The 15,552-nt window shown below is 34.7% G+C and overlaps 1 protein-coding gene and 1 long non-coding RNA gene across 4 annotated transcripts in view; one reads left to right on the top strand and one right to left on the bottom strand.

Annotated features, from left to right (window-relative positions):
* LOC126914344 (protein GDAP2 homolog) overlaps positions 1 to 10,845 on the top strand; it is a 67,081-nt gene extending 56,236 nt beyond the window's left edge. For all 3 annotated transcript variants that reach the window (XM_050718147.1, XM_050718149.1, XM_050718148.1), the window contains exons 9-12: positions 3,989 to 4,128; positions 4,870 to 4,924; positions 5,546 to 5,689; positions 6,146 to 10,845. In XM_050718147.1, the coding sequence (XP_050574104.1) occupies positions 3,989 to 4,128; positions 4,870 to 4,924; positions 5,546 to 5,689; positions 6,146 to 6,208 (402 nt within the window). In that variant the 3' untranslated portion in view covers positions 6,209 to 10,845. The remainder of the gene's footprint in view (positions 1 to 3,988; positions 4,129 to 4,869; positions 4,925 to 5,545; positions 5,690 to 6,145) is intronic.
* A 2,318-nt stretch (positions 10,846 to 13,163) lies between these two features.
* On the bottom strand, positions 13,164 to 14,536 carry LOC126914376 (uncharacterized). Its single transcript, XR_007709643.1, has 2 exons — positions 14,355 to 14,536; positions 13,164 to 14,261 (listed from the first exon to the last, which is right to left on the bottom strand). It is a non-coding gene; the product is annotated as an uncharacterized LOC126914376 (long non-coding RNA).
* Positions 14,537 to 15,552: the final 1,016 nt, after the last annotated feature.

The following is a 15,552-nucleotide window of genomic DNA, read 5'->3' as shown; positions in this document are numbered from 1 at the left end:
ATGCCCAAGTTTTCTAACTTTTATACCTCCAAACTTTCGTACACCTTTAGTCGATGAAATAAGCAATTTGATACTAAAGCCGGATGATTCAATGATTTCTCAATTTTCCAATTCGACACGACAGGCACAGGTACACTTCCGAGACTGAACACGGTCATTGCGTCATCATACGCGATACGTCGAATCACGAGGTTAGCGATATTCGCATTTTTTCGAAGCAAAATCATGATGAGTCATCGTGCAAGAGCACTTCGAATATTCCAAGAATATACAAAGGCCACGCTTTACTCTTTCCGCCTGTACCTTCAATTTCGATTAACGATCGTCCATTCTTTCAACGATACCAGCCTCGTCCACGAACATACGCGTAATTCCCATATATTTAGCAGAGAACTCGAGTTATATATTGTGTTGGTAACTAAGTAATTGCGGATTTTGTCATTAGGTGGTATTGACAAAATCCGCAATCACTTAGTTGCCAACCCAATAGATCTCGTGCTGACAATACAGTGCAAGTAAACTCGACCTCGATTGAATACATTTATATCGTTCAGAACTTCTTGCGAACTTCTACGTTCGATTATCTAGAACAAAATTTCCTACCTTCTTTTGTTCTAACATATTTTCTTCTCGAGTGACAAACTGTTACACTTCTCGCACATTGTGACGTAGGTTATAATGCATGTTATTACATATAAAGTCAAATATAATTGACGCTTTAATCTTAACGAGCGACTAGTCGATGGTTCGCGATTATTCAACTATTTAATTATATCAAGCTCGGTATTTACAAAGATGATTAAACCAAACTCTAAGAATATCGATCGAGCCTCAACTCGCTAATATCTCGTTTCCAGTTTTCTTGCTTATCTTGTAATCTCTCGTGCATGTAGAAAGAATGATGAAGATGAATTTAAACGTTGAATAAATTAATTTTGGTCAAAATTTAGAATCCACGAAGCGCAATAATTTTTTTCATTGATACTTCATTCATACTTTTTTCACGTGATACTTGAAAAGATTCTTTCGTTACGAACTTTTCGTCTCTTAACAGATGTTTCCGCGGAGTGAAAGGGGAAATATTTATGGAAATCAGCAAAAATTGTTTAATCAAAGCGAATCTACAAATCCATTCTGACGAACGTAAAAAGGTATACAATTTACCCCTTTTTTATTTGTGAAAAGATTGCGTATAAAATACGACGCCTCGTGACGTTTCAATTTGCTTAGGATCAAACTCTTGACGCAAATTGAGTCTTAAGAAATATCTGTGATATGAGTCGCTGATGTTTTCAATTTATATTTCAACAGCAGGTAAATAGATATTAAGACACCGATACCGATGATCATGTATGTACCTTCCTTATCGAACATCGAATCTTTGCTTCATTTCGCATTTTAAACCTATCCTCCATCCACTTTTCGAATCTCATCGATTGAAAAAAAAAAGTGCAAAATACCAATACCAATACCAATCAAAATAAAAATAAATCTTTGAAACAACCTATCTATAAAAGGAATCTACATTACATTGCCTATCTCTCCCTTGAACCGCCCCAATTTACCAGAACGTAGAATTTAATATCACAATATCGCTCGACCCACATGTGTACGACGTCGGCCGTGATATCGGATTAAAATACACGTTTGACCCGTGCAGACCTTTTGACGTCACCGACGACGACGTCGAGGAACGAAAGGGAAGAAACATATCAGAGGGTTGGCGAATCTTCAAAACCAACACTACCACCCATTCCAGTTGGAACGATATCTGACGGGAGGAAACGACCGACTTTCTCTTCCTCCCTTTCTCAACCGTAAACTTTTCGTACATGTGTGTAATACTTGGTGGAAACGATATGAATGACGTCATAGAGTAAAGCGTTAAGTAGGGTCATAAATTGATCTAACTGCAGCAAGAACCTACGCACGTAGGTATCTGTGCTAGTTTTGTGAAATAAATTTACAATTTAGATAACGTCTATTAAAATAATCATTTTTGCAAAAACACAAAAATGTAATTAAGTATGTTTAATGCGGTTTTGCATTTCTGTGCGTTGCATAGAATTTATACGTACATGTAGAAGTTTCTGCTTAGGTAAACCTAACTTTCAATTATGCTTCATAACATAATACTTTATTGATCTATTGTGGGACATTCATAGCATGATAATTTAGTGTCTTTTTTTTTTTAATCAATGTCTATAATCTTTAGCAGTTTCTCCGATGTGTCATAAAATTGAAGCTCTCAGAGTATATTGGTAAAACTTGAAAGCAATCCGATAATGTATAATAGAAGTTATAAGACATTTATTGCATTAGAAATAAATGATAAGAATGATCTCACTAAATATCGTAGATTACTGATTCAATCGATAATTGATTTTTGCGAAACCTACACTTGCTATAAATATCTAATGTTGTAATTTCTACGTATATTCTCGAATTCGTTTTAAATGTTACTAATATTAATCACGCTACTCGTGTTTCAATGTTAATGAAATTTCAAAATGTTTCGTGTAACACGCACATTGTCATTTAACTTTCCAAAAGTTCTGAAAAATAAAATCAGAATTACCTCTATTTTATCGTCCCTCATCAATATTTATTCTCCAAAAATTCTCTGACATCAAAGGCATCCCCGTTTTATCATTTCACCAGACGAACACCATCTGATCTATTTACAATAGCAACCCGACTCGTTGAAGCAGCAGTCCCTTGGTAAATTTATTCGCCTTTCCACTAATGGAACACACGTCCTTCCGTCTGGTTCAGAAAATCGAAATTACTCTTGTTGAACTGCGCCATGAAATCGGTCAAATGTCACGAGGTACACAAGATGCTTGCAAACGGGAGTCTTTGATCCCGGCAAAGCGCACTCGTTATCACGTTTTAATCGATCGCACCGCCACAACTCGAATTAGTACTCCGGTTCCTCGCCCCAGTCACGGGGGTCGTGGAAATTAGGTCAGAGGCCTTGCTACCGAAAAGAGCAAAGCACTCGTCGAACCTTCGCACAGAACTCTATACAGTGACTGATTTTGATATTTATAAAGATTTTCTGCGAAAAGAATATATTAACTTGTCGCAAAAGTTTCTTTCGTTTTATAAGGAAATAATAGATGCACAACATTTTTTTCTAATAAAACAAAATGGATCATATATAATTTAATAAAATAATATAAAACAAAAGATGTTTTGCAATACACAAACTAATATCTTTTGGAAATATTTCTTCAGGAATAGATTGTGGATTAAACGATGAAATGTAGTTGATGCGTTATCATCGAATGTAACTTACGTCTTGATCTTGAAGAATTTTTTATGAACTAGATGATTTATATCGTTAGGTGATTTATATCGTTAGGTGATATATATATCATTTTGGAGAATTGTAACATATGCATAGGAGTGTTTAAGTTTATTAAATTAAAGTCGAGGGTTGAAAATTAATGAGAATTTTAGAGAATAGACAGCATGAATTAATTATTTCTTTCAAGGGGTAGTTTTTATTTAAAGACCTGTTAAAAAAAATAGAGAAATAAAAAGAAATGAGGAAAAAACAAGTAATTTTGTAATATTGTATTATTATTTTTTAGGGACCTGAATTTAGAATCTTTTTCAAGCAGAGAATTATGAATAAGGACAAACAACTGTTTTTGCTGCAAAAATTATAATGCCTTGTATTACCATAATACGGGTTTGCACTACCACATTTATCACTTGTATTCTTAAGTTACAATTTTTTTATATACATACGAGAAAGAGATATGACTGGTTCCAATTGCGCAACTCGCTTTGCTTAAGCTACGTTGTGTCATAAATTTCATTAAGCTTTTGCTAGTATGTAATACACATGACTTTATTCAGAGAAAAGTTCATGGAAATTAGAAGATAATTTATATGGTTAATCCAACGTGTAAATAATTCGACAGGTCAAGATTTTGTTAAAAATTTACTAACCAAGAGTTTTTTAATTTTGTTTCAGGCACTTCTATACCTGATACAATTGTTGGATCCAATTGTTAAAGGCGACTATGTTATCGCTTATTTCCACACGTTAACAACTAGCAACAACTATCCCAGTTTACATTGGTTGCGCGAAGTGTACAACGTGCTTCCTTACAAGTGGGTCTCTTTTCTTGTAACTCTATCTTTTTTATAATTATATTTTCATTACAAATGAGCCTGCTTCTTCTCAAATCAGTATTAAATGATCGTCATTTTTAGAGAATAAATATCATGATTTTCGATGAACTAAGCTAAGATCAAAATTTTAAAATCAAACTTAAGAAGGCGTGTATTAATTAACGTTTATTTCTAAAGATAATTTGATTTGATATATTGTATATTTAATACTATTAAATATATAATACTAAAGTTATTTTATCAAGATTAATTCATGCAATCAATTTTTACAAAACCTTTAAATACGTAAATATGTATAATCTAATACTAATATTTATAGAATACGACAGCCCATTCCATTCTCTGAATTAAAACTTTAGGAATTAAATTTTAAAATATACCTACTTCAGGGACATTTATTTATCATTTCATCGTGTTATATACTGTTCGTAGCAATTAATCATATATAGCACTAATTTAAATGATACGTAATTTTATGCATAATTCAACGTTATGATCATGAAAACTAATTGACGTATTAGATAAACAGAAGTGATGCAATGTTGACAAGGATTTCTATCGGCAAAGCTAGTTCTTGTAAAAGAAAATTTTCTATTCTAAATGAAAAATTCATTAAATGTGTTATGAATCAGTCAACATTTTTAATCAAACGCATGTGAATGAATTATACACGTTAAATATATATCAATATATATTAATATTAAAATGTTTCTATTGTAGGTATAAGAAGAACCTGAAACACTTCTACATTATCCACCCGACTTTCTGGACTAAGGTAAATACGAAACCAATGAACTACTTAAAAATGTATCAATTTTTCCTACTGATAAGTATCGATATATCAATTTTAATGGAAAATTTTTACACATTCAGAAACATTATCATAATTCAGCACAATAAATTTGAATAAGAATCGATAAGGAGTGTCGATAAAGTCCAAGTTTTAAGGCGTAATAACGTCTTCTATTATTGTATTTCCCACATTTGTGTTCCATGTTAATCACACGATCGTATCGAACTTCCTGCTTTTCCGGTAGCCATTTAACAAACGCGTTTTCGCGCTTGCGATTTGCAAATTCATGCAAACACATCCTTGACCCTCCGCGAGACCAGTCAGCATCTTGTGAACTGGATCTTGGATTGTTAGCGAGACAAAATGTTCTCAAAGGAACCGCCAAATAAGGCAAACGACGATGTCGATGAAGTGAAGAAAAATAATTAGGCTTCTCCGCTTTTCTTTCTCTTTGTCAATTTAAGAATAATGATAGTGTATAGATCATTCTAATACGGTTTAATTGTTGAACTGAAATATCTCGTTGATTTAAACAAGTGTGAAAATGTGATAATATCGAACTTGCGATTATAAATGCAGTAATTCCATTGTTATCTATTGCAGATGGTGACGTGGTGGTTCACGACGTTCATGGCTCCAGCCATCAAACAGAAGGTTCACAACTTACCTGGAGTAGAGTATCTTTATGATGTGATGTCTCCCGAGCAATTGGAGATTCCTGCATATATCACGGAATACGACATGACGGTACGGTCTCTTTACAGTTTCTTTTATGGTATTAACAAGGAGCTACGCAAAGTTCTAAAAACTAGACTCTGAATAAAGTAAAAATAACCGGCGTATTGTATAAAGTAGTAAAATAATAGAAAAAAGTATTAAAATAGTAGATATTTCTAGAAGTTCAGTATATATATCACAGATATAAAAAAATGTCATGATCAAGAAAAAAAAATAGTTTATCATAGCGCTAAAAATATATCAATTTCTTCAAACTTTACAAGATTGAAAGATTTAGATGTGAAAGAAGATGTGTTAGAATAATAAAAATATTAACAAAATTCTTTGAATTATCTTTGATACTCACAATGTTAAAAGAACAGGCGTTACAATTAAAGATCACCATTGACCGCAATTTTTTTCTATGAAAAAATACATATTAAGAAGATAATTCCTAATTACACCAAGAATTATGAAATATTGCAGATAAACGGCATGAGGTATTACCAGCCGGATCCAATCTCGTCGTCACCCTCGACATCCACGTAACTCTCCGACCCGGCCTCCCAGCCAGCGAAGCACTGGACAGAACGAAGCTGTCGGATCGACCGTTCCGCTCGATAGTATGGTGTCCGTAATGACACGCGCGTGTTCCCTCGTGTCCCGACCACCGTATATCGCTTCCACCAGTTCGGCACGATCACGTTCTAAGGAAATCTGCCAAAGGAGGCGAGTTACTGATCGATCAAAGACAGTCGGTTCCTCAAAAGCGGCAGAAGTGCCTGGTGATGGACGGGAAACGTCGAAGACTTTGGAAGATGAAGAATGGTCGGTGCTTCGCGCGACGGTTCCCAATTGGTCGCTGAAGAATCAAGAAACCACTGCCCATCTGTCTGTTACTCGCTACGAGTCGCATGCTCTTTGCTAGAGGAAAAGAGATTTCTTCCGGCTCTTTAGGTTTCCTGTGAAGAACATTTGGCCGTACATTGACCGATGCTGGACTATATAAAAAAAAACTACTACTCGAGAAACACCAAGAAATCAATGAAATCGAAGATCGAGGGAGTAGGAGAATCAGGAAATTGCTATTCGCGTACTGCGCGGATATCGGCTGCCAAAACACCAATAATCAGTATTCTCGTCGTCGTTGTTACGATGGAACGTGGGATCTTGTTGTTCTTATAAATAGGTAGCTATTGTACGGTTTTAGAATCAGAAAAGGAGCGTTGTTGGTGGATATATGAGGAAAAGGGCGTCGACGACGAACCGTAGAATTAAATGACGGCTTAATATGAAAACTGTCGATCGCTTTTTTGTTATTTTCTTATCCGTCGTTGTACAGCAAAAAGTGTCTATTCGATTATTGTATATCGTATTTTATTATGTCACGTCGTTGGTGAATAAGTCGCGGGCCGCTGGCACGCGGTATTTTCGATATATGTAGAAAAAGAAAATCATGAAGAGAATGGTATATAACGTTACAACTTCTCGGCTGACAGGATGTAAAGAATGGCAGGTTCCTCCCGTGGCACTACGGCTTCGGTTCTTTAGGGTGGATCGTTTAATCCAACGTGTAGAACTGATTAACGTTAAGTGCTCGTTCAGTACGTACTTCGGGTTTGTCCACGATGGGTCCATTTAGCGTCGTCTTAAGATCGTTCATTTCCATATTGCAATCTTCTAATGAAATGAAACGAACCCCAATGACGCCTAATCGATTCATATTCGACGTGAATGAGAATGCCAGAAAAATTCAATGGCTGAGCGCCGAGGTCGTACTCGCGGTTCAATTCTAGATTAGATGAAGCAATAAACTCTAAAAGCTTTCTCGCGATCTATATACATATGTATAGCGTGTTCAGTTCAAATATAAATACACTATTTTACATCTAATTATTAAAATCTATAAACAAATTTTTCATATGAAAGTTGATTTGATGGGAGAAATTTAATTTGAAACTTGAATCATCTTCCGAATGTTTCAAATTTTATTCAGTGATCTACGTTAAATCGAATAACTTTCATCTAAAAAATTTGTTCACATTTTTTAACAGTTAAAAAATTAATAGCGTGTGTGTGTATATATATATATATATAATATATATATATTATATATATTATATATAATCGGATGTACTTTATACACATATGTATATATTTCGTGAGACAGGATCGTTATACTCGTTGTTAAACATTTTTAGGAGCTCGAAGTGGCGAAACAAAATGTTGACGATATCGCGTTCGTAGACCACGTCAATTAGCCCATTTTTCTCGCGCCGTTTCACTCTCCTAAGGGTTTTGTCGAATCAGAATCATTCAGCGACCACCACCAAAAAAGAACAAGAACTATTGGCTCGTAGTGAATGAACGAACTAAGAATAATGGGTTATAATTGACCGTACCTCCGAGTCAGAGATGTGTGTACATGTTATAATTTTATTATTATTAACTCCAAATATAGTTCAAGGATGCTTGATCGTTGAGATATCTTTTTATTACTTTTTATTGTGTTGGTGATGTTCGTTGACGTTAGAATAGCGTTAGAATAGAGTTTCATTGAAACAAACGTGGAATGAGAGTATCCTTTCATCTCAACAAAGATCAGTTTACTAGCTCGTTATTCTGCGACGAAAATGGTGTTTTGAAAAACTCATTTCACATTATCCAAGCTTTTTATTTCGATGTTATCGAACAAGAGACACGTACTTGAATTTTTTTCTATTTTTATGTCATTGAGTATTATATCACAAGCATATCACGATTCATTTGCGTTGGTAAAACCATTTTGATAGGTCTGCATATATGAATTTCCTGCACAGCATGCACAACATGCTACTGACGTAATTTCTTTGAACGTCTTGATACTCTTCTATAAATAATTTCGCTTCAAGGAACCGTATCATGTAATCAGCTATTTCTAAAATCTTCCACGGACATTCTGCAAGGATTTGACTGCTTTGTAGACCAATTTTATGATTGATTTAAATACTTCATAAGCCTTCACCCACCTCGTTTTTTTTTCATCTATAAAACATGAGATACTTGTTACGGTCATTAAAGAGTCCACATCTTATCTTCTCGAAAAATAATTCCTTAAGTTTCCACAATAATTTCTACGATACACGTACATTTCCATGATATTCGGTCCGTGTCTCTGTTCCAAGATTTTTCAGTTTAAAAATTGCGTACACGGGTCACGAATGGACTTGAGCGTGACATGAAATCTTAAGTCATTCGTTTAGTCTATCGACCGTGTCACGTGACGATTCTTTTCGACGATTTGCGTTGAACGACCTCACTGTCCGTCCCTGACAATCGTTTATAGTAAGTAGCCAAGCGTCGCGCAACGTGTCGTCCAAACATCCTCGTTGCCATTTGTTGTTTTTGAAAAAGAGAGATACTTATCGATTGTTGAGTACGGTTTGGACGATCAGACGTTGCTCTAATTACGGCCATGTAAACATGTTGAAGCAGAGAATTGATTCGTACGTTGATGTCGTAGATAAGGCGAAGATTCGTGACAATATGCAATTACTGCGTGCTTAGCGGAGGCTGAGATTCTATCCGAAACTCTTTAAAGTCCTAATCTAGTCAAATATCGAGGTCAAGTACGATTAGAAACTAAACCAATGGAAATATTGAAACATATTAACTTTACACCTTGATGCACACTTAATTTAGTAATTTAAGTGGATTTTAATACCAAAGATAATTTGCAAACGATGTGCGTAAACTATTGTAATGAACATTTAAATTTTCTACCTAGGTTGGGTGCTAAAAAAACGATAATCGGAAATGACCTTGAAATCTCGATCACGATCCTCAAGAATTTCTTTTAAAAAAATTTTTTGAAAAGAAAAGACGAGAATACAAATGAACATTGAATTATAGATTTTTGCTTCTTTGATCGACTGTAATAGGACTTTAAAAGAGACATTCGAGCATTAGGCTTTACGCTTAGAAGATAATCTACGGCTTGGAAAAAAGAAAAAAAGAAAAAAATAAAGAAACTAAATCGAAGCCGCTGTTCCCTCGCTTTTAGGGGTTGCGAAATGGAAACGGCCAGACCGAACGAGAAGAGCTTGTAAAACTATGTGTGGCGATAGGCGTTTTCGATCGGTGCTGCTGTGCACTTTAGAATCCCGAGATTCACGTTTACTTTCCGAACTTTTCTGGTTATGCACAACCATAAAGCATTGTGATCGATGGCTCGTTTCGCGATCGAACGCACTCGATTGTGAGTCATTAACCAAATGAAGCTCAGAGTAAATTAAAAAAATAGTAACTGATTGATTCTTGTCTAAAAATACACGTTGAAAGTATGACATGAAGAATCTTTTCTATATATGTATAGGAACCTTCGTTAAAAAGGAAACTAAGGTTCTTGATTGAAAATCTGTTATAAAATTGTTAAAAAAGGGAATGGGCTCAGAATAATATTTTCTTGAAAGAGTCACGCGAATAATAAAAAAAAAAAAAATGATTTTCATGTTTTCAATCTGGTTTTTTCACAGAATCAAAAAGTCTACGATAAGATCGCCACGTGGATCATCGAGATAACTTAGAAGAGATATTGTTCTATCAATTGTGCAGAAATTCATTGTTAACTGCGTTTCACTAATCGCAAATTTGACTAATTAAACCGTAATTATAAAATTAATCGTTGAACGCAGTCAGCGTTATTAAAGGTGAATTTTATATGAGGGAAAATATATATTAAGATTATCAATCGTTTAACCGATGTATTCTTTCCTGAAAAAAAAAAAACAAAGAAGAAAAGAAGGTAAATTATAATGTCAATCGATTTACACGCAATTTCATGCAAATTTCTACTTGGCTGTTGTTCTTCCTTTCGGATAATGAAATATCGTCGACAAAGAAGAATGAAAACACAAACTTTATGTTTTTTAGGTGAAAGTTTTTTACAAGAAACGAAGATCAACTCGGTAAGAAACAAGATCGGAAGCTTCGGAAACTACACGTGCATTATTGTGTGTATACGTCGTACGCATTACGATATACCGGTTAAACTAATTGTAATTGTTGTCGCGATGGTAATAGATTTTAATTAATCGAGGTATATTTTTCTCTCGGTGCCGATGCACGGCCTGTAACAGGTGCACACCTTGCCCTTTCGTCTGTTTTTTTATAGATCGAGCAATAAACGTCTTGTTTCAACAGAAGAACTGTTTTATTTACTTCCGGATCACGTGACGAGGAGTTTATCTTTTCCAGTGGAGGTGCAAAAGGAGAAAGAAGGGAAAAATATGGAGTGTGATTATCTTATCGCTATTTATGTGTGATTATCTTATCGATATTTATGCTACACAAATAGGGAATTAGTGCTTCAATTTGGAATAATGTGAAACATTGGAGTATAACATTGAACGACAACTTTGTATTTCTTTTTCGAAAAATCCACCCACGCATAGATGTTCACATCTTGAAGGAAATTGCTTCACCTACGGATTATCATCATAAGTATTACACTTTTAATACTTCTTACATTTTTATCTATCATGTATATAAACATTATGTGCACTCTCCCATTTAAAATTTCTCACAAATGCATAAACATCCTTGGCCCACTTATCATAAATATGAAAGCTAAATCTAGTAGTTGTTAGAATTCTTCTCCTAACTCTTCCCACCATAGTTTGTTGTAGACGCCCATTATTCACCTTTCCTGCCTACCTGCACCGTCCAGTCGTCCCCTCAGCTAGATCCACGGATTATCGATCCAGAGAAGGCCAGTACCAAACTGCATCAGACGAGACAGCATCAACTCTCAATAGCGCGTTCCTAGAGAGAAAGAACGACAGACCCTTCTCCTTTCTCGTCATTGATTCCACTGCTAGGATGCCTGCTTGGCTACCGAGGGACGTGCGTTTACACTCGCGGCGCTCAGCCAGTGTACAACGTGACGCCGAGCCGAGCATTTCGTCGCGTACATTCACCTTCTTACATTCGTCCTGCTCAGCTCATCTTAACTGTGCTCCCGTTGTGAAAGTTTCGACACAAAACGAACACTGTCAAACGAAATCAGAGTGCGACGAGACTGTGCCAATACAGGAAATCGCCGGCTCCGCAAATAGAAAGAGACTATTTGGCGGTCACTGCTAGATCTTAGTAGGAAACGACACTCACGTACGTCTTTTGGCTATCTATATTTGTGATTCAGTGAGACGGATGATTTTACGTCTTCTTTCAGATTTATTGATTTTTTTCTGTTTCAATAGCGAAAAGGTTCAGAAAAGATACGATTGACACAGAGCGAGAGTGATCGATACAGAGGTTTTTATTTAAAAAAAAAAACTGCGAGTGATTTTGAAGTTTAATAGAATAGAATCAGGATGCTTCTAAATATACAAATACATTGGTGTATGTTGTCATAAGGGTCTGGAAATTTATGACAGAATCTTTTGAGTAACACGGTGTCATTCACGGTTTCCTATCGTCGTGTGGATCTTGAGAGGATGATTGATGAATTTTCTACATTTCCAATGAGCGTGTCATATACGAGATGTTTGATTTATGAGTAGTAAAAAATTCAATGGCGAGTTTTGTATTTGACGAATATATGTTACTTTTATTTTAATGAATGACGATGGTGTAGGAAAATTAGTTATTGGAGAAAAGTTAGAATCTGAAGTTGATACTTTTGAGTATCAATGTATCAATAATTAACTAAGTCTGCTGAGTCTTCTTTCAACTTCGTTAATTTTTTGAATTGTATGTGAAGTATATAAGTGGGCATGAATGATGAACTACGAGACTTTTGTGATGTAATACATTCTGATTATATCAGAGAATGGTGATAATGTTCTGAAGTTGATTAGTGGAGAAAAATTTAAAATGAACAGTGGACGCTTTTGATTAATTTTAACGTCGACGGAAGTGATTTTGATGAGTGCAGCAACTTTTCAAGCGAGCTAGCATGAGACTAGGTCGTGTCATTTGTTGGAGATTTCGCGTCGTCGTTTGTTAATGATTCTGATTACTTCCTCATTGCCGTGTGGATAGGTATAAAGGATAGTTGAGCATCAAGAAAATTACTGTACGAGAATTCTATAAAATTCTCTGTACCCATTTGTCAAAACAAAGAATATCGGTAAATAAAATTTCTCGCTCTTAAAGTTGTTCTTTCCGGAAAATGTAATTCACCATCTTATACTACATTCATATCGTTGATGCGAATTTATGTCATTTAAAAAAATATGATCTCTAATGTACTTTCTTCGTGTAATTATACATTTTGTCAAATTATCTTAATTGCTTTGCTTTCTGTATGTCTCTTAATCTACACATAGACAAATACTTGACAATTTCTTTGAATTTAACAATTTAGGAACTATCTACTGTTGTGAAATATCTAATATATGTCTAACAATCATCCAGCGATGCCAATACACCTCGTTAAAAATTAGTTGTTTCTTCCCTCATTTATATGCATTTCAAAATTCAAGAAACTTTTGAGATAAAATAGCTGAGGAAATCTTGTTAATTTCTTAGATACACGACTCAGTGATTATACTGGTAAATACCTCCACTTCTTTTTGTACATTTCCATTCTCTATTCGATACATTCTTCATTATCTCAGCTCTATTCTTTGTTCGATGAATCGTACAGTCAATCAAGTGGACTCTAGACAAGTTGTGAACATGTTGATCATTCCTTAAGAAGTAGGAAGCAAGTCTGAGTAATGAATTCTTCCAATTTCTTTTCGAACCAATAAGTATCGCTTGACCAACAATCCTTGAAAGTTAAGCTCTATTTGAATTTCAGACGAGTAACGACTGCACGAGCGAATGTTGACGTTTGATCGAATATACGAGTGGCATGAAAATATTTGGAAGACCATTGCCCTGGTTTCATTTAATTTCTAACAAGATACCCGAGCGCGTAAACAAAAGTATTGGTGTTTTAAGTAGGAACTTTATCTCTTGAATTGATCATCCGAAGATTATTACAATAGCACCGATCTAAAGATATAGAAACTCTGAGATGAGATGGATATTTATAAAAAATATGACGAAGTGGTCTAAGAAAATTAGTTTGCGATGGCTAGAAATTACATATTTATCATAACATCACGACAGTAAAAAAAACCTTATCGAATCATTTTCAATGATCATCGTTCTATAATCTAATCGTATGTGAGAAAGAAATAAACAAAGGTCTATAACAATGTGTTCTTATATAATTCTTGATATTCTGTAATTCAGTGATTCTCAATTCCACGAAATCTTTAGACACGCAACGTTTTGTATCATCCGAATAAATAATATTTAGTATTTGTATTTACTTATGTAAGAAATGTAAGAAATGCGCAGAGAAGATTTGAAAATAATATAACAAAATAGAAAGGGATAGTTCAACACGTATGTTCTTCTCACACGCCAGTCGAAGATATCTTCCGTTTTTTCGTTGACCCCACGATCCACTCGCACACACACATAGAGTCGTCCCTGCTAGGAACTGAAGTGTCGTGTCGCAGCTCGACATCGGCATCAGCATCGGCATCGATATCGGCATCGACATCGGCATCGACATCACCAATTCCAACACTCCTTGCACTTTTGCCGTGGTTATATTCCATTCCTGCATTTATTTATGATGAGCTTCTCACCTCCAAATTTGAAAATTGTTAATGTCAACGTTAAGTCAATGAGCGTTTTAAATATAGCTACATACTTTGGCACATTAAGGATTTCTATTTTGAATTAAGTGCTGGGATTATTTAAAGAGATATTATCGTGACAAAGAAAATTTTAATCTCTAATCCATTCATTTACCAACAGGTCACGCATTTTGCTCTCAACACAACAGTTAGACACTGGTTCAAACTGCTCAATGCTGTTTATTACTATACTACTATACACGATATTGAGTGACGAATCGTCAGGTGATCATAATTGGATTAAATATGATTTTTATGCAACGCCAATTGCTATCAACATTAAAGTAGAAATCGATAATTAGCGACCCTTAGTCGATGAATATTGATATGTTAAGATCGATCAAAGATTGAACGTAATCTGATCGTGGTAATTCCATGCACTGCAAGAGAAAGAGTCTTCATATATTATGTAGATTCTTTCGTATCGGTATAATGATTTCCGGAAGAAAAAACGTATGAGTCTCTGAGAAGTCACGAAACCAAACTGATTGATTCTATTTTTGTTTATTTTCCAATTCCATTGCCCAGTAGTTACTAACCAGAACTTGCCAGAAAATACATAAACCACGGAAGCTGAGTAGCGCACCGAAACTGCAAAGTGAATTTTAAAAACTAACATTTATGATATCGTCATTTTTCTGACTTTGTAAGTTATGAAATTGAACTGTGTGCCTTCTGAATAGTTCACGTGTCATCTTTTTATAGAGAAGCAAAATTACTTGTCGATTAGCATTATTAAACTGCACGTGGCATATATATCGTATATCTTGGTGTTTAACTAATCCTGACGAACTTTGTTCTTCAGGTGCTTGTATCGTCTGTTCTGTGTGATGAGGATCAAACTAAAAATTTCATATTATAATGTTATTTGTATTATAGAAAACTTTAATTATTAGATTCATTCAAGGAAAGCAAAATATTTGTAAAAATCTGGGACAATATTTAACTTTTCAATTACCTATTTATATTCGTCTGTATATTACGTTCGCTATTAAAGAAAAATCTATCGTGAAAGAACACATCAGGTGCATGATAATTTCGTAAAATTTATATTCGAATAAAAATCACTTAACTGACTTCGTCAAAGAAAATATGAGTAATTCTAATCGATAAAACACAAGAACATTAAAAGTATGATAATGACTACATTATAACATATGTCATTACATAATAAATGTATAATTTAATACGAATTACATAACGGCAGTGCTA

Source organism: Bombus affinis, chromosome 3 (assembly GCF_024516045.1).
Source record: "Bombus affinis isolate iyBomAffi1 chromosome 3, iyBomAffi1.2, whole genome shotgun sequence".
NCBI lineage: Eukaryota > Metazoa > Arthropoda > Insecta > Hymenoptera > Apidae > Bombus > Bombus affinis.
This window is presented reverse-complemented; position numbering and strand designations above follow the sequence as displayed.